Source organism: Hippoglossus hippoglossus, chromosome 12 (assembly GCF_009819705.1).
Source record: "Hippoglossus hippoglossus isolate fHipHip1 chromosome 12, fHipHip1.pri, whole genome shotgun sequence".
Taxonomy (NCBI): Eukaryota; Metazoa; Chordata; class Actinopteri; order Pleuronectiformes; family Pleuronectidae; genus Hippoglossus; species Hippoglossus hippoglossus.
Window position 1 is genome coordinate 18,084,311 of NC_047162.1, and position 27,113 is coordinate 18,111,423.

A 27,113-nucleotide genomic window follows, 5' to 3' on the forward strand; every position below is an offset into this window, starting at 1 on the left:
TTTAATAAGCTGACCTCTTTTAGGGAAGCTCCTCCAGATCAGTGTGCATTATGTGTGCAGCAGTTTGCTCTATCACTCTCTGCCTCCCTCTCTTTCTCTCCTCTCACACTTCCCACACACACACACGTATCAGTGCAGACACACACACACACACACACACACACACACACACACACACACACACACACACACACACTGCATTGAGCCCACAGCCGCAGTGTCCTCTGGGACAGTGGGCGATGACATCACCGGAGGTGGGCTGTCCCTGTGTGGCGTGGATCCAGAGAAGCTTTCAGTTTCCTCTCTGATCCACAGGAAACAGGTTTATATTACAGTGAATGTACAGCGAGACATAGAATATTCACAAAATATTCCTAAAAGCTTGTGTTTGCAGAAAAGCCCCTGAAAGAGGAGATGGAAGTGGAAGAATTGAATTCCTTGTCAAAGTGTATTATTAGGTTTTCCGCATCAAAATGCGACATCACTGCCAAACAGCTTCATCCCAAAGGTTAAACACCAATCATTCAAAACAATACACAGCTAACAGAGCCTCCTCCTCCTCCTCCTCCTCCTCCTCCTCCTCCTCCTGGTGGCTCCGCCCCTCAGGTCCATGCTGCACAGTCAGCAGACTCGTGAGTGAAGGTCACTGCATGATCCCACAGAGCGGAGCGGGACCGGGGCCTGACATGTTGTATAAATAGCCTGTGGGACACACCCTAAACACAAGCATGACGTAGATAATACGGTTGTGTTGAGCACATTTTACTATCCTGCAACATGTCATTGTAAATATTAAGATTTACAACAATGTGCAATAATGAAGCAGGAGACAAAAATCACGATAGACACTTTTATTTGGTTTAAAATACACGGTTCCCTGCTCGTACGGCACAGAAATGACAGACAGGGAAATATTGGAAAAAAGGAAAAACCCAATGAAGTACAAATATCTGTGAACGTTAACATATACATGGTATCATCATAAAATCCTGCTGGGTCAAAGTTCAGGTGCAAAGCAAGTCGCTCTGACAGGTTTGCTTCTGTAAGAGGAGACTGAACCTGCAGAGAAAGAGAATTTCACACTCGCTGCTCCAGCTCGGTCTGAGGATCGCTGAGTGCTTCAGTGTCTCGGGCAACAGGCGGAGACAAGTCTGGAGACAAGTGCACCAAAGGAAACAGAGATAACTTACTGTAGAAATCACTGAACTCCAGATTGAATTTAATTTGTTTTAACAGAGACGTCATTTTCAGTATCAGACAGTGTCTTGAAATCTAAGGGTCATATTTTCCGTTTAGTCCATGGACTCCTCCTCCTTTTCCTCTTGTTTCTCCTCTCAGGTGCAGGGGGGGGGGATTTGAAGGAGGCTGGAGAGGAGGACAAGGTTCAGATGTGGTCGTCCTGTTTTTGTTTGTTTTACTTAAGAAGTTTCTGGGTCCATCCTGCTCGCTGATTGGTCGTCCTTGTGTTTGTTTCTCCATTTCTTGTCTTATTTTGAGATTTCTTATGTGTTTCTGGCTTCGTCTTTCCTGTCTCCTGTCCTCGTGATCGTCTGCACTTTCAGGATTTACCTTTATGTTTATTCACTTATCACCCGCGACTGTAAATCTTATTTTGTTTCTCATAAGACTCTTTTCTATACTTTATCTTTCTACTACCAAGCTGCAGAGCCTGCACATTGCAACAGAAAGGATGACGGTGATCTGACTCACCTACAAGAATCAATATCCACAGTAAATAAATGTTCTGACTGAAGATCTGCAGACTATTTATTACCCGCAGCACCTGATCCGCTGTCACACGTCGGCCATGTAATAATTTGAGGGGAAAGACCGAGCTGTTTCCACATTAGACGTCTGACTCAGCGTTAAGACTTCTGCCTTAACAGAGATCAAACTTTTCCAACTGTGGCTCAACTGTTTAGACGTTTGACACATTGTGTGCGTGTCTGTGTGTGTGTGTGTGTGTCTGTGTGAGTGTGTGGGATGCATGAGCAGACTGAGTGGTGTCAGTTGTGAGCCGTGTGTCTAAATAAAGGATTACCTTCAACCTTAGAAAGAGCACACACACACACACACACACACACACACACACACACACACACACACACACTCCCAGCAGCCACATCGGCAGTGAGCGAGCCACATTTACACAACATGAACAAAACCAACACACGTGACCCCCGCAGATCATTTCAGTTTGTCAGTGCGCTCTCTGTAAACACAACCTTCGTGCAACACGGTGTTCTGTTGTATCTGGCTCGCTGGTCTGGGGTCAACGGACAAAGGTTCCCTGGACTCGTGTTTTGAAATAGAAAAAGACGCAAGCAATCACGTGACCTCGGGCTGGGACAGAGTTTTATTGACCCGATATTGAAGTGGGTTAAACGAGTGTTTGTCTTTCAGGTGCACGGGGGTTGAACCTGCAAAGGTTCGGGGCCTCGATATTTAAGAGGAGGCTCCTGTAGTCGTCACTTTGGATGGAGGGGGTCGAATGTGCAGCAGGGATCACATGTCACAGACATTTACAGGGACATGGAACATGGTGGCAGCTCAACACGGGAAACTTATCTATTTGAATATGTCGACCATTGAGCTGCTGTGTTTCTCTATATTTTCTAAAGTCTATTATCATTGATCTGTTTCTTTAATTACTGCGTATGTACTTAATGAACTTCTCCATTTCCTGGAACATTTAATGCACAGATAGGAAAAGAAACCACTTCAGTTCCCATGATGCATCTTCCCTGCATTGCTTTACGCGTGGTCTGACCTCACAAAACACTTCCCACAGCGCAGATGAATCATTTACAGCGCGGCCAGAAATGGCATCTGTGCATGTGTGAGTGTGTTCGTCACGATTCAGACGAAAAAAGCTCAACTCCTCTCCAGAACCAGCGGAGTCACCTTCAGCGCTGAGACGAGTGGAGCTGACAGGTCGGAGTGGAAACATGTCTGCTAATGACGTTCTCCCTGCCGGAGGCCACCTCTGAGCCAGATGGACTCACACAAGCTCCTGGCTTTAGGCTCGGAAATTAAAAATCTAGACAGTAACAGCCCTTTTAAAGAAAAATAGAAACAGGTTTATCGTATTCAGCTTTTGAAAGCATATCTTTTGCTCTATTAGAAGTAGAGTGTTCTGCCCTTATACTGCATGTTCAGAGAGTTTCTGGTGCAAAATAAGAAATTTAAAAACAAAATTATATGAAAATGAAGGTGACATTGTATTTCCTCATAATGTTATTTTGTATTAAATTGATTTAATAGTGAATTAACCTGCGGAGGAAACATATCAGAGCAACGACAGACTCTTTATTTATTTATTTATTTGGTAACAAACTCCATCTTACTAACATTCAAGAATATTATTATCTTCAGAACATTGCATATTAAGATACTTCTGATATGATCTGAGATACATTGATTAGTAACATGGAAAAAAAAACTGACTGCATACGTTTGAGGAAAAATATACACGAAAGTAATTCATTCAATCAAAGTTTGAAAACACAATTTCCGATGCATCGCGACACAGAAACAGAAACCCTGTTTAAAAGGCACATTAATAGAACTATGAGAATCTTGCATGCACACAAGATAAAAAGCAGCATTGAAACCATATCACAGTTTAGTGGTTAACTCATGAATACCTGATAATAACGCCAGCCAAACAGTATACAGAACAATTATTGCTTTGATTATTGCTATAGTAAAAGTGAACAATGTGCATTTCCTATCGTAGATTGTTGGAGGGTATTCAAGCAGCATATGGACGGTATAATGTATATATTATATATATATTATTTATAAAAAATTGACACTTGCATTAAATCGCACACTTTTAAAGAGGTGCTTCATCCAAAAATATTGCCACAGAAATGAAGAAGGCGTTTTTTTAAGGACAGTTCTCTGAAAAATATATGAAATAATTTTTATGTCTAGAACTATTTGTTAATCAGACACACACATGTTTAAATGGACTAGTGTAGGTTTTCAATAGGTTTTGACTATTTTGGAAAACGTATTGTTGTATTTAGTCAAGTTTTCCTTGGATTAGTTGTTTTACTCAATTAATCATATTAAATCAGAAAGAAAGCAAAAGAAATTCACATTTTAGGGGTTGGAAACAATACATTTTTGTATTATTATCAAAATTGTTGTTAATATTTTGTTGTAACAACCAAATTTAGCTTCAACAAAGACCTGTAGACATCTTTTGTTAGATATATATCATCATTATCAAGTCATATTTGACTCAAAGGAGTATTTTTAATACAACATATCACCATTGGGCTCTTGTGATGGGATTTAAAGATAAATTTAAACTTCATCTGGTCCAGTTTCCAGTTTGTTTCATGTCAAACTCCCTCTCAGCTCCGCAGCCCTTTCCTCTGAGACTCATCCTATAATAATCCCCACCACTTGTGCACAGTCAGCTCGTCTCCAGAGCCAGTATCAAGGAGCCGGTTCCCACTCTCCTCCCAGCGACACACTTCACCCTTCTCCACCAGCACGAACTTCCACTCCACATGGCTCTCTGCGGGGAGGCTGACCACCGTGGCCCAGTGCCCGTCCTTGGCCCTCTCCAGCGGGACGAATTCCTTCCAGTTCCCCAGCTCCTGCTGGTTCCCAGTGATGGCCACCGTCTGGTACAGCGAGCGGGTGAGATAGTGGATGCTGAACGTCACATTAACATACTGGGGCATCGGATGGACGGCCACAACCTTTTTGTTGTTTTCAGTATTTTCGTCCACAGCGGAGAGAGCGCGGGTTTGTCTGTCTTCAGTGGACGGTGCGAGTTCTGTATCAACACATGAAACATCGGTGAGAGAAGAGCTGGGCCGGCGATCGTCAGTGGGAGGCTGGTCGGTGTTTTTGTGGTCTTGGGAAAAAGACGGGACAGTAATGTTCATCCAGGGAAGGACTTGGTTACTGTCCGTGATCCATTCGTTATTGTCCATAGTCGCCTCCATGATACTGATTTCAGTCTTTTCATAGTCGTCTTCTTTCTCCGTCTCTGCCTCTGTTTCCATTTTCTTTGCAGTTCTCACGTCCTCCTTCTTCTCCTTCTTCTCTACAACCTCAACAACCGCCTTCTCATCTGTCTGATTCCTCTGCTCATCGTTTGTGCTCATTACATTTGCTGGGATCTGCAACATAAGATGCTCCAGTGCTCTGTGGTAACTGTCCTCGATCTCGTGGCCAAACGTGTCCTCGTTGTCTGCAAACGAGTCGAACTTGGCCTCGCTGTGGGGTTGATGGGAGAGACGTGATGGGTAAGGCCCAAACACCATACCGACTGTATCGTCCTTAATGGCAGAAACAGCAGTATCATCGGCGTAGAGGTTGTTTTTAGCCTCTGTCCCTTCTTCTGACTGTGGATCACAATCCAGTTCTGGAACTACCATATCTTCTACGGTCTCGCCAAAGTCATGACCAGCATCTTGCAAATCAGGACTGACAGCCATGCTGGAAATCCCGCTCTCTGCTTCAACACCAGGAGACGACCTGCTGCCCTCGTCCTGATCCCTCAGCCCCCTTCGCTCGAAAGACGGTAAGGGAGGTTGCCACATGAGACGGTCAAGGTCCTGACTCGTGCCTTTAGTTTGCATTTGGTCACTTTCTTGGTCTTGGGGTAAAGCCAACGTGTCAGGGGGAGATATTTCTTCAGACATCACAGATGTGGTAATCGTATCATTATGGCATACAGCTGCATCAGGCGCAGCAATTTCTGCCTCGACCAAAGTTTCATTCACTTCCATGTGGTCACTTGTCTGGTGTTGGCAGACGGATGAGAAGTGAGGACAAGACATTTCTTCACCTTTTACAGAAGCAGCTATAGTTTCGGTAGAGTCGGGATCGGCAGCGTCGCTACGTTCGTCAAAGGCTTCGTTACCTTTCGTTTGCGTAAAGTGTTCGTCACAAGACAACACATGAAGATGAGAGATTGTTTCAGCCAGTAACATGTTCTCAGGTTCACATGTGACTGTGTCAGGAGCAGCGGTGACGCTCGTATCTTCAACAGCTTCACTATTAAACAATCGGCCAGTTTGTTGGTCCTTGTCCTGAGACGGCAAATGAAGGTCAACACTCTCTTCAGCCAACGTGTCATCTGCAGAGGTTTGATTGATTTTGTGGTGAAGTTCCTTCTGGAGCGAAGGTGCGTCAGAGCCAGGATCAGTCAAATCTGTGTCTTTATCCAGACGTTTGGAGATTTCATCTTTATTCTCTTCACTTCGTGGTTGTTGACAATCCGACGACGATTCCAAGGAATCCACAACGCCTGAGATTCGAGTTTCGGGATCAGTGTTGGCACCGGACAGATCTTCATCATCGTGATCATCAACCTGCACTGGCTCGTCCAAAGGATGTAGAGAAGAGCCGAGGACCACACTTGAACCGTCATGTTCTTCACCGCAGACGACAGTGTCATCGCTAGTTGTGGTTTCCTCCTCCGCTTCATCAGCCTCAGTGGGGAGAACTGCATCCTCTTGATTGTCCGTGAGACCGTTTGTCTGATCAATCTGTTGTCGCTTGTCAGACTGTGGTGGTCGGGTGTCAAATTCATCAGCTCCAAGAACGTGGTCTTCCCGTGTATCTTCTTCAGTCCCTTCACCAGGTTGACCATCGCTATCCAGATCGCTCTCCAGATCGCTCTCCAGAACCTGTGGCGTCACCTGTTCACATGTCGAGGGACAGATTTCGTCTTGTTGAGGAACGAGCTGTTGCTCTACAAACTCTTCTTCAGCCTCCTCACCCTCGTTTTCCTTTTCTTCCTCTGGAGAGAGGTGATAACTGGAATGATTGCTGTCGTCGATACTATCTTGATGGTGATTCTCTTCTTCCAACTCGTCTTTGCCCTGACAGATACAACAGCAAGAATCATCTTCGATATCGTCTATGGTCTCACTCCCATCGTCCTGATCCTCGGCTTCAAACTCCTGAAAGGACACATTCAAAAAGTGTCCATGAGATTCAAGAGGCGTGGATAAAAATAATCATTCAGTCAAATTCGGAAACAGACGAATCATTTGATCAGAAGATCAAGAACAATTGTGTTGTGCTCAAATGCTCTTTAACCACTTTCTTTACTAGCTAGTTGCTAACTTTGTATTTTCTGCTTCTGGTGCAAAGAGAAACAGCTTAAAAATTACACAGTTTTATTTGATTTTTTGTTAATATAAAAGTATTATAGTGGGGCTCACTGCATTTGTCCACGTAAATATTATATATATATATATATTATACACCTTCCTAAAATGTCCTTTCAGCCATTCATCTATCTGACCCACTGTGACGTTCATTTCTCTGTAGCTTGTGTAAAATACCTTCTCAACCTCCTCGTGTCGCTCGTCACGAATCAACGCAGGCTCCTTCCAGCAGCCTTCGTTACCACGGACCTCCTCGAGGACTTCTTCTTCTCTTACTCCGTCATCCGTTGCACTCTCTACCTCCGTTTCAGCCACCGTGGTCGTATCACATCTCAGGTTGTGACAGGCCTCCTCTGTGTACGTCTCTGCCTCTCCATGAGAGTCCTGGACCACCGTCACTGCCTCTGAGTCGGGTGCAGTCGTGTTCTCGTCGTCCGTTATCTGGACGTCGTTCTCAGCAGGAGAATAAGAGGGAGGTTTGTTTTCAGTGGCAGGAGCTCGACGATGCCTGAGTTTCAGATCACGATGAAATGGATCAGCATCGTCCTTCATCTCTGACGAAACCTCATCACTCACATCTGTAAGAGAGAACAGGGATAAAACTGTTATTTGACATATTTATCTGATTAAAGTACAAACCTAATAAGAACGTCACTATAAACTATCAACTAATACTAAGACAAACAAGATAAAGCTTTTGAAAACTATCTATTCAACCTTTGTACCTTTTTGTGAAACGACAAAACAGCAGACGATTTAATCACAGGGAAATCCAATCAATCCAATCAGCAGTGATTAGCTGTTTGTGTGTCTCCTCCATTTCAGGCCTGATTTGACCTGGTCAGATAAGTCTCTGAACTTTGTCCTCATGATTCACTTTTATTCATTGTGTCTGTATCTGAGTCCACTTAAGTTTAAAATAGGGGGAAATCTATATGAATGAAACATTTGCACTGATTTATTTTTGGTGGTTCACATGTGGGTCATAGATTTTTGTCTGTAATACTTTACAGTTACCTTTTCATTGTCCCCTGTGGGTGTTATATCTATAACTTGATTATTAGAAGTGGTATTTTAATGTGTGAGCGCTTCACTGACTGTGATAGACTTTAAGCCAGTTTGAACTATGATCATTAAATACCGCTGCATACTTTATTTATTTATAGTGGGTTATTTATTCATGACAATGCGACCTATTCTATGGGCTCATCATATGTTTAGCTCATAAAATCTCAGAGACACAAACAACTTCAACAGTTAGAAAAATAAATCCACTAAAAGTAAAATAAAATCCTTAAATGAAGAATATGGAAACCTTCATTTTGCATAATTAAATCATAATTCAAATAAAAAACTATAGGAATGTACTTAACTTGCATCCAATCTCTGCAAATATCTGACAAAAGTATTCTCATTAGACTTTGGATAAGTTTCTTTAAAATACCAGTTTACATTAGAATGAGGTCATCTCTGTAGTATATCTATATTTATCTTTTACAGTTCTACTGTAACCAGGCTGGATATTAAATATTATTCGCAGTACCCACTGTGATATTGTGTATTTATGGTGTTATATCTGTTACAGGACGATCATATGTCTGTGATATTGCTCCGCAGGCAGTATTTTGATATTAGATCAACGCAGAAGTCATAAACACATTATCTATAGGCTCACATATCATTATGACACCAGTCCGTTATTCCTGGATCTTTTTACCTGTTGCCTCCACGGAGGAGCTGCGTGGATCCCCGGGGCTCAGCTCCTGCTCCGGCCAACTCGCCCCCGACGCGTCCCTCTGCGCTCCGGGGCTGTCGCCGTCCCCGTCCCCGTCCCCGGCCGCGGCCGTGGCCTTCCTCCGCGTCTTCCCCCGCACGCTCCGGTAGATGATGAAAGCCGCCAGCACCGACACCATCGCGATCACCGCCAGAGCCACGGCGGGTCCGTGGCGGCTGATCATGCAGAAGAGCGACGCCAGGTCCATGCGTCTCTCCAGGGCCACGCTGTTGCCGTTCTTCAGCGGCATCGCGACGCGGACGTGTGGATCAGATCCCCGCTGCTGCTGCTGCTGCTGCTGCTGGTGTGTGTGTGTCTGTGTGTGTGTGTGTCTGTGTGTGTGTGTGTGTGTCTGTGGTTGAGTGCGCATGCAGGCCTGGATGATCCGACAGGAGCTGCTGCTGCTCCACGTTTACGCACTGACCTCTTGTTGCTGCAGGGCTGCGCACGGCTGCAGGTGCGAGCTGCTCATTGGCTGACTAGGTCACGGGGAATCCAGCGTTCATTCATAAAAGAGGAGCAGGAGGAGGAGGAGGAAGAGGAGGAGGAGGAAGAGGCCCATTCTACACATATACAGCTGATGTGTCTGTTATCATCCCTCTGATAGGATTAACACTCATGTTGCCTTTCTCCAGTGAAATGAGTCCTGATTGAGCACAGTCCTGGTCAGGGTCATCCTGACACTGGACCTTTGAGCAAACCTCCTCCAGGAAACAAAGATACGACTGTTAAAATATGAGAATACAAATATTCCTTGTGCTGTAATTTAATTGGACTTTGTCTGTAATCTTCTCAAAATACAGATGTGGGCCAATCGTCAAATAGCAAATGTGACCCAAATATCCCAAAACAGATGTGCTAGGTGTAATCTGGCTCAGATGGCACAAAACTAATTCAGGCCACTAAAATTGCAACCTTACTATCTAATACAACCGAATCTTACCTTCTGCTCAGTAGATTCCAGTAAACATGGTGATAAGGTCAGACCAAGAATACTGATCAGTGTTTTGTGATTATTGATTTAAAAATGTATTGGTGAACGTGCTCCTCTCGCCACAGAACAATATGGATCAGTTGCATATTCAGAGAAACTGTTCTCTCCTGAGACTCCACCTCTGATTCATGATCACACAGGAAGGTTCCAGTAACAGCAGCAGTCCTGAGTAACAGCAGCACCCAGTGGAGAGCTGTGGTAATTACCAGAAAGTTCCAGTGAACGCTCTGGAACAGATTTGAGAAGATTATAAAAGCTGAGATGGAAAACAACACAAGCAACGCAGAGGAGAACAGACTCACAACAACACGACTCCACAACAACTCTGAAGATGCTCTGCTCTCATGGACTCCACTCTGCCCTCAGTCCATCCCTGAGCTTCTACTGGCCTGTTCCCAGTCTGTGGTCAAACCTCTGCTCCACCAGCAGGATCCACTGTTTTCTAAAATTGCATCAAATTATTAAAAAAAATTTAAATTATAAAAATTAACATTGCATTTATTGATGAATCCATCCATGGTCTTCAGCTTTTTAGTCTTTGGGGGTCACAGATTAGCTGGAACCAAATTCAAGAGCGAATCGACAGATCAGCAGCACATTTAACAATCAATAACTTACTATAATAAATACATTTATTAAAGGTTTTCTTAAGGGATGTTGATTTCTATGTAAAACGGTTGGCAATAATTACAGAGGTGATTATTAGTATGCCTCAGTATCTAAAGAAAAGTATTACATTAAGCTAATTATATCTTATCATGTGAATTATTTTGCAAATTGATGTCAATGCAACATTTTTCCACAGTGCAGTAGCAGTAAACTTCCACTAGGTGTCACAGTAGCACTTACAGGGTGTTGAATGAGCCTCTTCTTCTTCTCCTGCAGCAGCTGCTCGTGATTCTCACAGTTTGTGAGAAAGAGTCGATGAACTTTTCCTCTTTATGAGCAAAGACCTAAAATCCGTCTCCAGTTTCCTGTGATGATTCTCAAACATGCACATGTGTCCCTGTTTTTAAACATGTTTCCTGGTTAAATTACACAAGAAGGATCAATAAATAAAGATTATTAACTTTACTTTAAACACAAGCACATACTAGTAGTTATGATAATATCATATTTTGTGGCACCACTGAAACACTCAACCTCTGCCAAGGCCCAATTTTCCCTTAAAGTCAGTCAAGCTGCTCCAGATCGCTCCCAGATGTCGCTCCCATGAATATCTGTAAATCTTTTCATCAAGTTTCCCTCGTAACTCTTTTAGAAATCAATCAAGATGTGAGGATCCATCTTGTTCTTTTTTTGTGAAATCCTTCTATTTAACACACAAACACAGATGGAAACACAACCTCCCTGGCCCTGGTAACTATGGTAACCAGTGATGATGTTTGAATTTCAAAGTAAATGTCCTAAAAACAGGTTCAACTCTCCTGGGACCCTGAGGGAAACAATGGCCTCTGTACAATGAAGCATCATTAATGACCCCGCCCTTCTTCTTCTTCTTCCTCTGTGGTGTTTACAAGTTAACGTCAGCTGCCCCCCCGGTGCTGGGTCTCTCCCCGTCTCCCGGCTTTTCTTTTTCCCCAAGAATAGACGGATTGTCCCCGTGAAACGTGGCAGCGCGGGGGCGGAGGACGGGAGAAACCTTACTTCACTCTGGTTTTGTTTTTATTTCTATTTGTGGAGCTGCTCTTTTGTTTTCCAGGGTCAGTGTTGTTCAGAGAGTTGTTTCACCAGCTCTTAAAATATCAGAGGCTGCCGTCCTGATCTCCACCTCATCCCCCCCGTCCGGCACTGAAATCTTTTACTTACACCTCCTCTTAAATCTTGAGTCTCCTCATCTCCTCATCTCCTCACCACTTCCATCCTCTCCTCCTCTCCTCTCCTCCTCTCCTCTCCTCTCCTCTCCATCCTCTCCCCTCCCTCAGCTGGGCGTTGCCATGACGTCCCTTGTTTTTACTCCTTTGCTTTCATCCCCTCACTTCGACTGTAAGATGCAAATCTTTCATTTTTTGACGCCAGCAACACATGGGAACATTTACAGACTCTTTTTTTTTATTTCTGTTCTTCCCTCCAGGCCCGTTTCCGTCCCATCCCACCCCTCTATCCTCCTATCCTCCTCCCTCCCCCCCCCTCACCCACACACTCTTAACCCTTCCACTCGTTTCCCCATCGTCTCCGACACTTTTAACCGACTCTAATTCAGCAGGGGTGTGTTTGATGAAGACGGCTTTGTGGTCGTCACCAGAACTCATGAGTCAGTCTTGTGTGTGTGAAAACACGCCGTGCAGCACAAATGTGATTTACTGAAAGTGTGGTTGAGTTAATTCAACACATAAAATCGGCGTTCCGCTCTTAAAGTTTTGGGTTTTGCATGTTTTCCTCGGGAATTATATATGATTTTGCTCAATGTTAAGGTGAAGGTGTGTTTTTCAGAGTTCATGCACAAAGGTGGGATTGAACCTGAACACACTGCAGACTCACAGGAAACAAACAGTCTCTGACGCCAGGATCACACCTAATAAGAAGCTCAGTGTGGGGGGGGGGACAGACAGTGCTACGATGCAAACAATAAACAGGTTGTTCAAATACAAGTTTTCCAGTGTTTATTGTATTTTATTAAGTTTTATTTCATTGTCTGTGATGAGTAAAATAAGAAGCAACAAACCATAACAGCACATGAAGAGTATGTACAAGTCAAATCTTCACATTTTTGCCAGATCAGCATTAAAGGTGCAACTTTTATCCATTTGAATCTGTCATGGAGAGAACCACCGTGATGATGTCATCAGATGTGTTGCAGATGTGTGTCTGTGTCTGTGTGTGTGTGTGTGTGTGTGTGTCTGTGTGTGTGTGGGGCAGGTTGCTGAGCACACCTGCTTCTCATCATCCTCATCAGGTGCTGCAGTATTTAAACCCAGTTCTCTCTCCACTGTGTTGATTCCTTCTGAGTGTTTGAATTACTTCATCTGCACCTGTGCTCTCCGTTCCCTCACCTCCATGTTCCCTTTGTCCACTGAGCCTCGGTCTTTGACACGTGCCACTTCACGCTGCGCCTCAACGCCGTTCATCTGGTTCCATCCTCATCGTTCCTTTTTTTACGTCTGCCTGGTTACGATAAATCTTTTAGTAGTGCACCTCTCCTACTTCTGAGTGAACTGAATGTTTGAAAGATGTGTGTTTCATTGGCTTTGTAAACAGATGTATGGAGTCAGCGGGGAAGAAGACTGAGGGTGTTTGACTCCTGTCTGATTCTAACTAATAATTCATTATTTGAGTGTAATATACAAAGAAGTTGTGTTCGTGCTGCACGAGTCTGTAAGATCTCTAGTTTTCATTAAAAGAACAGAAGCAGAGTTACACAAAACCAAGCAGCTGAAAGTAAAGTGACATTATCCTCATCTATAAAACTGTTTCTATACAAGAGTCATCTTCTCGTTTGTCTTTTAAACAAGCCTGTGATATTTCCCTTGGCCAAACAAGTAATTTCTCAACGAGTCCAGTGGCGTCATACATCAGCGATATAAGGATTGTGTTGTTTCAGACCCTCTGTATTAATTCACTTTACACAGGCAACGACAAGTTGACGTGTTTATTCAGCGTCTGTGCCCTTTACAGCAGGTACATGATAAATTTCCCCTCTGTTATTTATTGTGGGAACCTGTTATATGCAGGGAAAGGTCAAATATTTTTATAAATTGTGCTCACAAAGAGAGGCTTCTGTTGCACACACACACACACACACACACACACACACGCACACACACACACACGCTCGTGCACATTTCCTGTGTGACTTTGAGGGGTCCCTGGTATTTGAACAGATGTGGGCAGACTGAGCGTGCCTATATCCCCCCCTGACCCAAACGTGCACTTCCTGCCCCGAAAGCTAACACCCAGAGAGAACAATCGTTGTCTGTACCCTCTACAACACAGACACACACACACACACACACACACACACCCTCACACACTGTGCACAAACATGAGCGGTCACAGACGCACATAAGGTCAGCGTGCAAACCATAAACACACACAAAAACACATGCTCACAAACACACACTTACAAAGCAGTGAGTGTGTGTTGTTTTTAAAAAAGAGGTGGAAGCGACGTGTGTTCACCTTACACATTTCAGTGTGTGTTCACTGTCTTCACTTTGCTATCTGTGACTGTGTGTGTGTGTGTGTGTGTGTGTGTGTGTGTGTGTGTGTGTGTCAAGTAAATAAAAATGCCGAGATGAAGCTGAGTTCAAACCACGAGGAGAAGATGTGGAGCAGAGAGAACGAGGGGAAATAAGAAAACAGTGGAGATGAAATTTGAGATCTGCGAAAGGAAAAAACGGAGGGAGAAGAGAAATAAAATACAGAGAGGAAAAGAAATACCAGATACAGCAAAAGAGCGGGAATAAAGGAAAGAAAAGAGACGGAGTGGTCATGAACTCAAAGTCGTATTTGTGCCAGTGGAGCAGGATGGAAAACTAGAGCCAGACTACTACAGGGGGAGGGACACACGAACAACACACACACACCAACATCTTTTCCCTTCATCCTTCCTCTTTGAAAAGCAGACCCGAATCAGGTCTTAATATACGACGTGTGATTTTTTAGAAATTCATGCGGTTTTCGCTGGTGAAATGTTGGCGGGTTTGCAAAGAGGGTTCTTACGCTGAGGTTTTTCAAAATGCACATGAGTCAGTTTAAATGTGAAATCGATTAGATGGAAACGGGATATCAATAAAGAGCGGCCGCGAACAGCTGCCCAGGGGCCGTTTGCGAAGCCAAGCCTTGTATTTCACCTTGTCGCAGAGGGACCGGCTTTGTGTCTCCGAGCTTTAACAAGGTCGTAAAACAGTTAAAGTTTTTCTTATACGAGCAAACGTGTTTCCCAAGAAAAATTTCGGAAAGAGTGGAATGTTTCCAACGTCTGTGGTTTAGCTGTGGTTGAACCGGAGTAAAAAAAAACTGGGCGACGAAAGAGAGTCCAGGAGAAGTTTTTATTCGTCCGTCTGATCTTCATCCATCCTGAAAACCATTTGGCCGATCACACCTATTTATCTCAAATGGGTTTGACATGAAGACTTTCGCCCAATGGGGGAGCTGCTGGAGCGTTTTGGTTATTCGCTGGAACCAGTTACGTTTCCACCACCTTCAGTTGCGAATCACCACATGCTAGCGTGACAACCCAGTAAACTAAGCTAGTGCACGTAGTAGCCCCAAATATTTTATCTTCTAAACATCAGCGTTGCAACATCGCCTCTCTGAGCTCACGGGTCATCACAGACTGTAAAGATGGACGACATAACAGCATCCCGAAAGTGAAGCCAAATCATTTTGAGTGCCCCCTGGTGGCTGGCTGCAGTATAGGCCATCCTCCTTCATGTTAGTGGCCAAAGTCACATTTAATAGTTCTTTAAAATGTGTACGTTCAAGTTTTTCTAGTAAGTTGTAAGAAAATGGGGTGAAATGTTATGATTGACAGCCGAGCCTGACTCGTGATTGGTCGAGTGTGTGCACCGGCAGGACCTCGAATTCTGCCTCTAAAGTGCAAAATGTTGGCACCTGTGTCTGGGATGTTTTGTTCTTTGTATACAGTCTATGACAGTTTCCCAGGCTTTTCAATTTAAAAAAAGTAAAAATACCCATTTTACTGCTCATCTTACGGGTCTGGGACCTGTTGGGAAGTTGGAAAGTTTGGAGACAGAAAAACAGTTTAATCCTTTCACATGAATCTCCCTCCAGTTCTGTCACAATGAGCTAACATGGATCTGCTCCCCTCTTCACTACATAAGCAGCTGTGGAGCTTTTATGGAAACATGTCACCACTCCCCCCCCCCCCATCCCTCCCAGAGGCAGGATACCTGGTTGAGTGACACTGCCTTCCTGACTGAGGACACAGAATCCAGACTCTGACCCACTTTCCTCTTTAATGGACTCACAAGGTTTGGTTGGTACATTAATTGTCTGGATTACGGTGCCGGGGCCGTCATGTCATCACTTTAATGGCACGAGTGTGTTTGTGAAAGTGGGGCTGGTACGTCGTGTACGTCTGGGTCACAACCCTGGGAATCCTTGAATTAAATTACCACGTGTCACATGTTCATAATATATCACAGAAATATATATATATATTTTTTCTAGATTCATTTTAATGGCAAATTAGCAAATTGATGGATTTGTTTTATTAATCATCACAAGCTGTTTTGACAATTCTGCTCTTTGAGGAGAACGGAAACCACGATGGTTCAAAACAAAGGAAACTATGACTATTTGCATTAAAACACAATTTCATTCTAGTATAACCTGAATGGTTTGCAGGTGCACCCCCCCCTCATAGTCTCCTTCTGTTTTTTATGGTGCAATATTTTGCACTTTGGTCCTGACTTGATTTACATCTCTAGAAAACTGTGAGCTTCTAAACTTGAAGCTGAATTGGTTGCCACGGTAGCCAATTAGCCACCAGCCCCCCCCACCGGGATGAGTGGTTGGTTTGCTACTTTCTGGCGTCACAATTTTAACACAATCATCACAAATCAATCAATCAATGTGAAATTGATATAAATGAATAAGAATAAAGAGATTTTGCTGCTGATTCACGAGTCTCCGATGAAATGTGCTTGAAAACTTTGTTCCACGGCTGCTGCAGTAAAAAACAGTTGACATTGACAGTGTTAACGACATTAACAGTGACTGCAAGAGAAATGTGATTTACACAGCCTGTGTGTGTGTGTGTGTGTGTGTGTGTGTGTGTGTGTGTGTGTGTGTGTGTGTGTGTGTGTGTGTGTGTGTGTGTGTGTGTCTGTGTGTGTGTGTGTGTGTGTGTGTGTGTGTGTGTGTGAACGACAGGCCATCATGACATCACTCTTTCCACAGGAAATCATGTTTCCAAATCCCTGGTTTTCCGCTCGGCGGCCGACCTCATGCTTCTCCTCTCGCTCTCGTTCCTCTCGATCTCGCCGTCCCTCACGTGACGCTGCATCAGTTTAATTATGTCTCAGTGTTATATTACCCAGCAGCAGGAAGAGTGAAGTCATATTGTTTTAATGCCGTATGGTTGATGATTTACAGGCGAATTATGGGTTTATTACAAGTTGGGTCTTAGTTTCACATTTATGGCCATGAATCACATCACTTATGATAAAACTACAGACTCCAAGTAAATGATGCTGAGAACCTGGAAAATAGAGACAACAGAGAGTGGGACTGCAAAATGAATAATGTTGTATGAAAGTGGAATTTGCAGTTAAACGTGATAGTCGTGAAGCGATGTGGGATCATGGGTGTTGTTGTCTTCGCTCTTGTATCGTCATCGTCTCGGCTTCGCTTGGTTCTTGTCCACTTGTTAACTTCTGACAGACTTTGTGTGTTTGGATTTGTCTTCGTTTGCATGTTAGGTTCTTTGTTTCCTGTCCTTCAGGCCGTTACCTGGATATTAATTTAGATATGATCCTATGGAGGATGTTTGTAAAACACATGTGGGAGTGAGGAGGTTCTCAGGTGTTTCCCACGTGGAACTTTATTCCCAGATTGATCAGAATCACCTCGGCTGCTGTGGAATGTGTTGACGTTTTTTGCACAGTTGCAATCACCAATAGAAAATGGCAGCAAGAGCAGTTCATGTTTATTCATAAAGTTACAGTTCAAATCATGAATGACTCATAAAAACAAAGCTTTGTTACTTTTTTTCCTCCTGTGTTTCTTTTCCGTTGCCAGTTCATCGCGGCTCATTCAGGAAGAATGTGGTGAAAATATTTGTGTTCCAGCTGCAGAGAAGCAGTTTTAATTATTAATCAGCCTGAGTCTGAACAGGACACACTTTTCACATGTTGTAGATTTCAGATAGTTGTTTTGGTGATCCTTTAATTTCCCATTGGATCTTTCTGTAATAAAATAATAGATCCTGGAACCTTCAGCTCCTGTTCACGTCCAAACAGCACGAGTGAAGCGGTCGAATAAAACATCCTCTTCCTGTGGCGAGGTGGGTTTAACTTTGAAGGTTGACCAATGATACATTTGTGTTTGTGTAACCCTGCCCTCGTACTTCTTCATATGGACTCGAAGCCTTTTTGTGTGTCTTCGTTCTTCTGCAGTTGCACAACCGAAACACTAGTTGGCGGTGGTGTTGCTATACGACTGAAACTGAGCTGAGCTTGAACAATTTACAAAAAATCGAACCACATATAATTGTGTGGAAAAATATGCATTAACATTGACCCCATGACCTTTTTCTAAAACCCACGGAACACAACAGGTTCACCAGCTGCCTCGGCCTCTTCGCTCCAAACTCATTTTCACGTTTGAATGGACGTGATTCGATTGGCTGGTGCCTGCGCCGCACGCCGCACGCCGCACGCCGCACGCCGCACAAACAAAGTGAAGCAAAGGAACCTCAGTGTAATTCAGCGACCTATGACATCACCTTTAGACGCAAAGTGAACGAACAGAGTTTCCGTCCAACGCGTCAAAGTGTTTAGTTGTATCCGAGAGCAGGGATCAGTGACATGGCCATTTAGGACTCGTTGAGCAAACTGGTGACCATGTGTGGAAGATAAAACAGAAATCGTTTCGGCAGAACTGTCAGTAGGAATCTGTGCGGAAGCATTTGTTTTATGACAAAGATCTTTAGGAAGGATAAAAGTGAGATATGGAGCGACGAGCTCGGAGCTTGTAGCAGGGGAGAGAAAATGACTTTGACAGAAGGGAACACAGCGTTTTCCTCCTGACCTCAGACTGAACCGTGAGGATTGAGGCCTCGCTGCCAGAACACCGCACATGACTGTGACTTCAACTCTGCATCAAAACAATGAGTCCAGCAAATAGAAATGTGATTTTTACCTCTCGAAGCACAAATCATCCTTCGTGTTACAGGTGTTAAAGCTCCAAATGGGGATTATTCCCACATTTTCACATCGGTGATCCGGTTGTTCCAGTAAGAGTTGATCATGTGATACTGAGTCAACAGCAGGACCGTGAAAGTGAAGCAGCTAAATGGAACTCAGCCGTGATTCATTTTTTTATAATTTACACCTTTTCATAATTCTGGCCTCCTCAAAGGGATAGTTCACCAAAAAGGTCCCACTTCGTCTGTGGGTCTTTGTTTTAAAGGGAAACCAAAAGTAATCTGATCACGTAACAGCAGAGCTTGGTTTCAAAGTAAGACTAGAATATACTATTTGCTTGTGTAATATGGAAAGCTCATTAGGAGCTGGCTTTAACATTCCTGAGGTCATGTTGCCTCCCGGGTCTGAGTAAGGACCATCGGGGATGTGATGGAACCTTCTCACTAAAGCTGCTTTCAAACATGCACTGAACTCCGGATAATCTCCTGAAATTATCTGGAGGGGCTCTATGAGAGAATGTGTCCGCATCAACTGACTAGGACGTTTGTAAGAAACAAAACAAATACAGATAACTCATGATGTCACACTCTCCTCAGGCTCCACCCCTCGCCTGAACGCTCCAGACATTTTCCCGTTGTTGTGAACGTGTCTGACTTCGAGATGTGGAATATGTGATCCCCAATTTTTGCTAATAGTCTAATACCAATAATTTTTTACGAAAGTCTTATTAGACCCTATTGTTTTGCCCTTTGCCTATTTTAAGTTTAAAAAAAAGAAAGAATAATACTATTTGTGCATTTGCGTCACATGATGATGTCACTTCCTGTTTATCTACTTCCTGTTTAGGGCTTCCTGGTTCTGCAGTTAAAAGCCAGACAGACATGATGTGCATGTAATCCAATCCGAAGCATCATAGAGGCAATTCTGTAAGTTCATTTATTTGACTTGAGACATGAAAATATTACTAAAGATTTTGTTTGAGTTATTTAAAAACTGTTTATTGAATATTTAGTATTTGTTTATTTGCAGTTTTCAGCAGCATGTTAAAGAGGAAGTCTCAGACTAAGTGGTCAACCTGACGACGACTGTCTTCATTAGCTCTGGTTTAACTCGGTGTTTAGCTTTGTTCAGCTGCCTCCTGAGGTTTTTACTTCCCTTTAGCTTCAGGGAATCTTATTTCTGAACCTAATGTGAAACACAAACCTGTGCAAGGACGTTCTAATTTCCAAATGGAAAAAACAGGCCCTCAAACAGCTGGAAAAATCTAAACACGCTGCACTCCCGTATCTTTTTCCATTTCATCTCCCGAACAACTCTCCCAATTACTCGTTTTACAGACACCGCGTCCTTGTTTGTTTCCCAAATTAGCCCGACGAGTGTAAAATGAATTAAATATCATCGTAAAAAATTGTGGTTCATACATAAAAACCCCAGTTAAAACAAACATGGCCCGAGAAGTAACACAATAAAGGGATGAAAGGGATCTTTCCCCGGGCCGGGATGTGCAGTGAGGATCGCTGTCGGTGAGATCGCTGAGGTTCCAGTGAGTCAATGTTTTCAAAGAGCAGAAAAAAGTGGCCACATCTTCTCTTTTCCTCCCTGATCAGTTCCTCCGTGTTTACTTTGGCAGAAACACGTGTTTTTACAGGATCTCTCAGTTTGACTCAGCTTTCGTCCCGTGTGCACGAGTCCGTGCACACACATGTGCGTCGCCAAATCCTCTCTGTTAATCTTTGTCACATTTATTCACTTTTTCTACCATTTTTACAACCTCTGCTCCTTTTCTATTTCCCCTCGACCTTCACACCCTGGACGCCTATTATTCTTTAGTTTGTTATTTTTAAACACGTCACATCACTACAAAAGGCTGTGACGTTATATAACTTCTGATGTATTTCCATAAAGCTGCTTTCAGACATGCACAGAACATTTTCCAGAACTTTTCCTGCCAGACCCCCAAGTAAAATGTCTACGTGAGAATACAGAAGGAAAACAGTGAGTGGGAAATACAAATCTGTCTGGATGGAAAAGACGAGACGTACATGTAGACAAAGTTGTCAACTAGAGACAATGACATTTGAGAGCTTGATTGCTGCAGCAGAATTTATACGACTTGTCCTGCGCTGGTGCTCGCCCTGAGTGTTCCGGACATTTTCCTGTTGTCGTGAACGCGTCTGATTCGGAAAAATCTCCTCCTGGCTTCTTCGTGCATTAGAGGTAAACTCAAGAAAATGTTCAAGTCTGTAAATCTCTTATATTTCCTTCTACAGACCGTTAATGTGTGTCCCAATTTAAATGTAAAATATAGTTTCTGTAACGGTTTTAAAATACGTTAGTGAAGTAAGCGGCTTGGTGGTTTCAGCGACTGTACTATAAATACACGTATACTCACCCATTGACAAACATTAACGTACAACACACTCGCACACAGACACGCAGCGAGATTCAAAAACATTCACAATCCAAATAAACAACTGCACACGCAGAAGCTAACATGTGCAGGGCAGTAAACAGGGGTTTTCCTCTGTAAATAATTACGTTGGAAACACATAAATCTATTATTGTCGTCATCTCTAGAATTGTTTGGGTCAAACGGACATCCAGCCCAGACGCTCTTCCCAAACACGGAGCTCGGCCGACCTGAAAACACTTCGCCTCTAATCAAACAAACTCCTGTGATAGCAAGAGTAGCTCGGGGACTCGGGGAGCAGCCGGGGCCTTTTTATCCAGATGTGCAAGATTCAGTTTCTGAGCTGCTGTGATTGTGGCCGTTCTGTTTTCCTAATCAGTCTCTAGCAGGTCCCCCCCCCCGATTTCATACAAGTCAAATCATACAAGTCAAATCCAGTGAGAACGCTGATTTGAAACCTTTCAGAACAACACACCTAACAGATAGGGAGAGACAACAACTCTACACAACAATCTCAGTTTTTCAATTTCAGTGGAAACAAAAGCAGGGTCTGTTTTTAAGCCCATTTTTGGCTTCGACATTTGGCTCATTTCAGTTGCACCTTTAGATTCTTCTCAGGAAAACGTAGCCTTAAAAAGCCATGACATCAGAGCAGAGCAACACATGATCGGTAACTTGCCAATTCCAGATGACTCACTTCCAATGAAGGACTCACTTCCAATGAAGGACTCCTGGATTTTTGTTGCATAATGATGAATTCCACTGCGATTACGTTTACTGTATTTTCACTCATGTGTTGAGAACACACAGTCTGACCTCAAACGAACGCCGTCTTGTTTTGGAAAAGGTTGAAGGTTCGAGTTCAGTGAATCAGAAGTGCAGCAAAATGTGTGGATCCCCTCCCTGATTCAGGGGCCACATCCCTCTGAAGCTGCATTTGAAGATTCATTGCATCAGCAGTGGAACTAGGTTGTTATTTCCAAAGGCTCCTTCAAACGCGGGCCAACAGATGTCCGTCCACTCCCAAGCAACAAAAGGCTCCAGCGGGTGGATCCACCTTTCCCAGGATTCACTGCACACCCACGATGACGCCATTTAGCTAATGATGCAATGGACGGAGCGGGAGAAGCTGGTGGTGCAAGTAAGAAATCCCCCTTTGGACCAGATCATCTCATTTCTCTTCGGCCTGCGCAGCCTCCGTCAACCAGCTGTCGTATCCTCTGAAGGACGTGGACCCTGGGACACAGCTTTGTTTTTATATTGTTTAATATCTTACAACCTAGACCAGTATGAAAATGGGATGTGTACCCATAAAATAAAGGGTTCTTCGTCAATAAATGAAAAGTCAGTGGTTCGATCCCCAGCTCCTCTAAGCTGTGTGCTGTGGGCGAGACGCTGAGCCCTGAATTCCCCCTGACGCCTGCATGTGAGTGATGTCATGGAGAAAGTGCTGCACAAGTTTTTGAGTGGTCATCAAGACTCGAAATCATCATCAGTTTATTTAGCTTGTATCTTGTTGCTCCAATGTCTCAGATAACATAAACAGCAAATGAAGTTTGATTCCCGAGGCCTGCGTGTGTGTGTGTGTGGGCCTCCGGCAGCAGGTAAGGTCGTTGACTTACCTCACAGAGTGTCGGTAAACCCATTGAGAGAAAGAGCCAACAGGCTGGTTTGACCTCGTGACACACAAACATGGAGACACATGCTCACTCCGTCTCTCTCTCTCTTTCATTCCCTCTGCTCGCTCCGTCTCTCGCTCCCTCTCTTTCATTCCCTCTGCTCGCTCCGTCTCTCCCTCTCTTTCATTCCCTCTCCTCGCTGCGACTCTGACTCACACACGCCCGCACGAGAATGAGTGACACTCTCATCGCTGCTTTGACGGTGGGTGATCTGCTGTGGTTGACCCCTCGCTGAGGTCGGGTGCTAAATGTCACCACTTTGAAGTGCAAGCACAGCAGCTCCTGTGTGTGTGTGTGTGTGTGTGTGTGTGTGTGTGTGTGTGTGTGTGTGTGTGTGTGTGTGTGTGTGTGTGTGTGTGTGTGTGTGTGTGTGTGTGTGTGTGCGCGCGCGCATTCTCAACATGCTGCAGAGAATGTCACACCACTAAGTTACATACATGCTCCCTCCCTTGTAACCCATTTATTAAGGCAACCCTCAAACCTCTGCTTCCAGAACAGAACATGGCTTCATGGAGAGACAGACACACACACACACACACACACACACACACACACACACACACACAGCTGTCTAATAAGTTTGTTTTTCCTTTAATTAAATTACCACGTTTCCAATCATTTATTCATTTGGTTCTTTACATTCTTAATGTTACCTTTTATTTTAAGCTTTTCCTCGTAGAATAATAAGGATTTAAAGTGATAATAAAGAAAAGAGAAACAGTCATAATCATGTCTTCTGAGTTTTATTTTATACTGAATTATGGTACACTATAAAATTGTACAAGTCGTTACACTAACCTCATAATCTGATTATACATCATCTCCTCAAATCACACGCAGCACATATCTCACACATTTTATCTCTAACCTCCTATTGTATTATAATTCATCCCATATTTCTGATTTATCATTTTTCATCTAATCTTCATCTCACATCTCGTTTATATTACATTTTATATTTCAACCCTCATCGTACACATCTGCACATCATTTAATCCCTCATGTGATTTCTTCCTCATTTCATCCACTGTATTTTACTTGTGACTCGTCTTCATATCATTTTTATTTCAAATGCATTTTTATCTCAGACTTCATCTTTGACCCAGTTCTCCAGATATAAATGTGCCTGGTCGTTCTGGAGGAGTTTATTCAGTATGAACACTCGCGTGTCATGTGTGGGAATGTGGAACAAGTGGCATGTTGGAATGAAACAGACTGAATTTATAAAGGGAGCTGAAACACAAGGGCTTCTTTTACCTCTATGGGCCGGGACCACTTCCTCCCTCCCCCCCCCCCCCCCCCCTCCCTCTATTTTCTCTTATTTTAAGGTCTTTATATCTTCTCCTTTCTCCCTTACTCCTCTTTGCCATCTTTCTCTTACTCTGTCAAATTTCTCCCCAGTGCTGACTCCCTCTTTTGAGATGCTGGCACAGGAACTGAGAGAGAGAGAGTGTGTGTGTGTGTGTGTGTGTGTGTGTGTGTGTGTGTGTGTGTGTGTGTGTGTGTGTTAGCCAGAGGTCCTGTGGTTGCCGCAACTTCAAAGCTGAAACCAGAGTCTCTCCACAGTCTGCAGCTTCCCTATAAATCACACTAATCATACTGCAGGGCGAGCACACATGTGTGTTACACAGCCACAACACACAGCGAGCGAGCGAGACACAGAAGTGAGAGTGAAACGTTGATTTGCAAAGAAGATTTCGCAGAATATCGGAAGATAAAAATGCATCTGCAGGTACGCAGGGAGGAAGTGGGGAAGTAATTGAGACAATGCAGGAGAGGAGTGAAATGAGATGTTGGCAGGGACGGAGCCGAGGGAGTCGAGTAACGGCAGAAAAAGGCCTTTCATTGAATTTGCCATAGAATAAACAGGGTGTTGCCAGCCAAGCCCTTAGTGAATTTATTTTTGTAACTAGATTCTCTCTCCTGTTATACACGCAGCTACGCAAATCAAATCCTTTCCCTTGTGTACTTTAACCGACGACCGAATCACGACGTCTGTGCGGGAGAATTCCGTTTGACTTCATTTCTCTGTGAAATAGGATTCTTCTGCGTGTCCCGGCTCGAGCTTCTTGTGTGGCTGTGAGACACGGAGCTGCTGCCATGTGCCACATGTGTGCATCTCATGCTGCTAATTAAAACACTGTGCACAAGAACTGCACCGGGAAGAATATTCATCAAACTCGCAGACTTCCCAAAATCCCATTTTGCCCTTTTGTCCTGCAGCAAGTGGAGACGGGAATCTGTCAAATTCTTGATATCGAAACTTGATCTATTTCCCTTTCATTGGCTTATGACGTACAACCTATAAAAATGAAATGTATTCCATTACATCCTGTCAGAATCCTGCGACTTTCGAATTGTCACAAGGTCAAAAACTCTCCAGTTGTAAAGTTGACACTTTGGGTCCGAGTCAGTTGCTCTGAACCTCCTGCTGCGTTTCTCCACGTGTGAAAGTCCAGATAATGTCCCGACCCTATATTATCCAGACACTATCCGGAGTTCATGTCTTAAAAAGCTTTACAAGATAACCTCGGTGACCTCTGCTCCGAGCGCCTTCACCGAGATGCAATAGCCCAGTTGTCAGGAAGTGGAGTAAAAAAAGTTTGAACTCGATTTTCTCTCACATATTCTTGTTATAAATAGAAACCAATATATACATATACGCTTTCCAGAAACTATATGGGTCATAAAACAAGCCACGCTGCCCTGGAGGATGATGGTGGTCTTTCCCAAAAATACATTTTTGAAAAGATACAACATAGAGAAATAACGAGGATTGGTTTCTGTTTCTATAAGGTCGCTCCTTGGGTTCTCGAGTTAGAAAATTTGGTTTTGTTGGTTTTCTCTAAATAACACATACATTCGAGCTCGTGGCTCCGGTTGAATAACCTTTCATTTCTTCTGTCCCGTCCAACAACCACAAAAGGTGTTTGGACTGAAAAATGAATTATCTGCTCTAATAATCAGAAAACTTGTCCATATTAACTTCTGACCTGAGCCGAAGCTGTTTGTGTTGGACGATCATTCAGTGTGCTTTAGATAACACACAGCGGAGTGTGAGTACTTCCTCCATCCGGGCCGTTAGCCTTTGTAGCTGACAGCAAGTTGACTGTGGAGATATGTCTCAATATTCTCTGATATTTAAATTACTGCGGACAACCTGACACGGGATCATGTTTGGATAAACTTATCTCGGTCTTGCTGCGGCTCGAACACACAGTTTTTTTCACAGCTGATTGTCTGTAACCTGGAGTTTTTTAAAGGCTGAGAGTCGTCTCACAGCGCCTGAGAACTGTGGCCGTCAGCACAGCGCCGCGATGGGTGGTAGGTCGACATCCTCCCTTCAGCCATTAAAACAAATAGCTCTTTATCCAAGAATGCCTGCCTGTGTGCGTGAGTGTGTGTGTGTGTGTGTGTGTGCGTGTGTCTTTGTCTTTGTGTGTGTGTGTGTAGTAACAGGAGAGACCGTGCATCTCAGTAAGAGCAGCCGTGCACGTGTTTCTCATATAATAATGTGAGTGCATACATTTAGTCCATATCTGATACTGGGTGATTTACACTGATCAGCCACAGCATTAAAACAGTATTTTAATACAAAATATATTTTAATGAGATTGAGATGAGATAATGAGAGGCAGATCTGTGTATATTATATTTTAAACAAATTTAAACTACAAATCATATTGCTATTTACACATTTTAATGTTGCTGATGGGTTTATACACTAATACCACTAATAGAACACTGACATGTGTAATAATATAATATGGTCAATAACTAAAATTAAAATAAGCGGCTGTTATTATTTTTTTTATATTACAATGAATTAAATGAAGATAGTGTTGAAAGCTATAACATTGCATTATTTCTGGAATGAAGACTAAACACACAATATCCACAAAGTTGTGTGTGATTCATCAAACACAACTTTGTGCATATTGTGTGTTAAATATCACAAATTGTCGTATACTAAACACATGTATAGTGCAGAGACGAGGACAGTGGCGATAACCCAGTGAATACAGAGCTGATAGACGTGTGCAAGCTCCTGTTAATGCAGATAAAATGGACTGTGAGTCAGAACCGGATGCAGGAAACAGGAGGATGAGAGCACGAGGAAAAGAGGGAGAGACGAGCAAGAATAACACTGTGGTCGGGTTAAAAAAATGAAAACACAGCGAGACAGAGAGAAGAGGGAAAGAGAAATAGACACAGAGAGGGTGAGACTATGTGAGGGTTACCACAACCATGCCACTGAGTGCTGTGCTCACATG

General features: G+C 43.5%; 1 protein-coding gene across 2 annotated transcripts; it reads right to left on the bottom strand.

Annotated features, from left to right (window-relative positions):
* Positions 1-4,200: 4,200 nt before the first annotated feature.
* On the bottom strand, positions 4,201-9,376 carry stbd1 (starch binding domain 1). Of its 2 annotated transcripts, none has more exons than XM_034602649.1 (4): positions 8,866-9,376; positions 7,367-7,726; positions 6,675-6,943; positions 4,201-6,263 (listed from the first exon to the last, which is right to left on the bottom strand). In XM_034602649.1, the coding sequence occupies exons 1-4, from the start codon at positions 9,290-9,292 to the stop codon at positions 4,401-4,403; spliced, it is 2,919 nt and encodes a 972-aa protein (XP_034458540.1). In that variant the 5' UTR covers positions 9,293-9,376; the 3' UTR covers positions 4,201-4,400. The 2 variants fall into 2 exon arrangements, with proteins under 2 accessions (XP_034458540.1, XP_034458539.1); XM_034602648.1 differs by having other exon boundaries at positions 6,675-6,938; positions 7,326-7,726; positions 8,866-9,375.
* Positions 9,377-27,113: the final 17,737 nt, after the last annotated feature.

Coding starts and splice junctions, on each gene's coding strand:
- stbd1 (XM_034602648.1), bottom strand. CDS start 9,292: ATGCGCACTCAACCACAGACACACACACACACACACAGACACACACAC. Junction 7,727..8,865: donor CTCCTCCGTGGAGGCAACAG/GTAAAAAGATCC, acceptor TCTCTCTTACAG/ATGTGAGTGATGAGGTTTCG. Junction 6,939..7,325: donor GACACGAGGAGGTTGAGAAG/GTATTTTACACA, acceptor GTGTCCTTTCAG/GAGTTTGAAGCCGAGGATCA.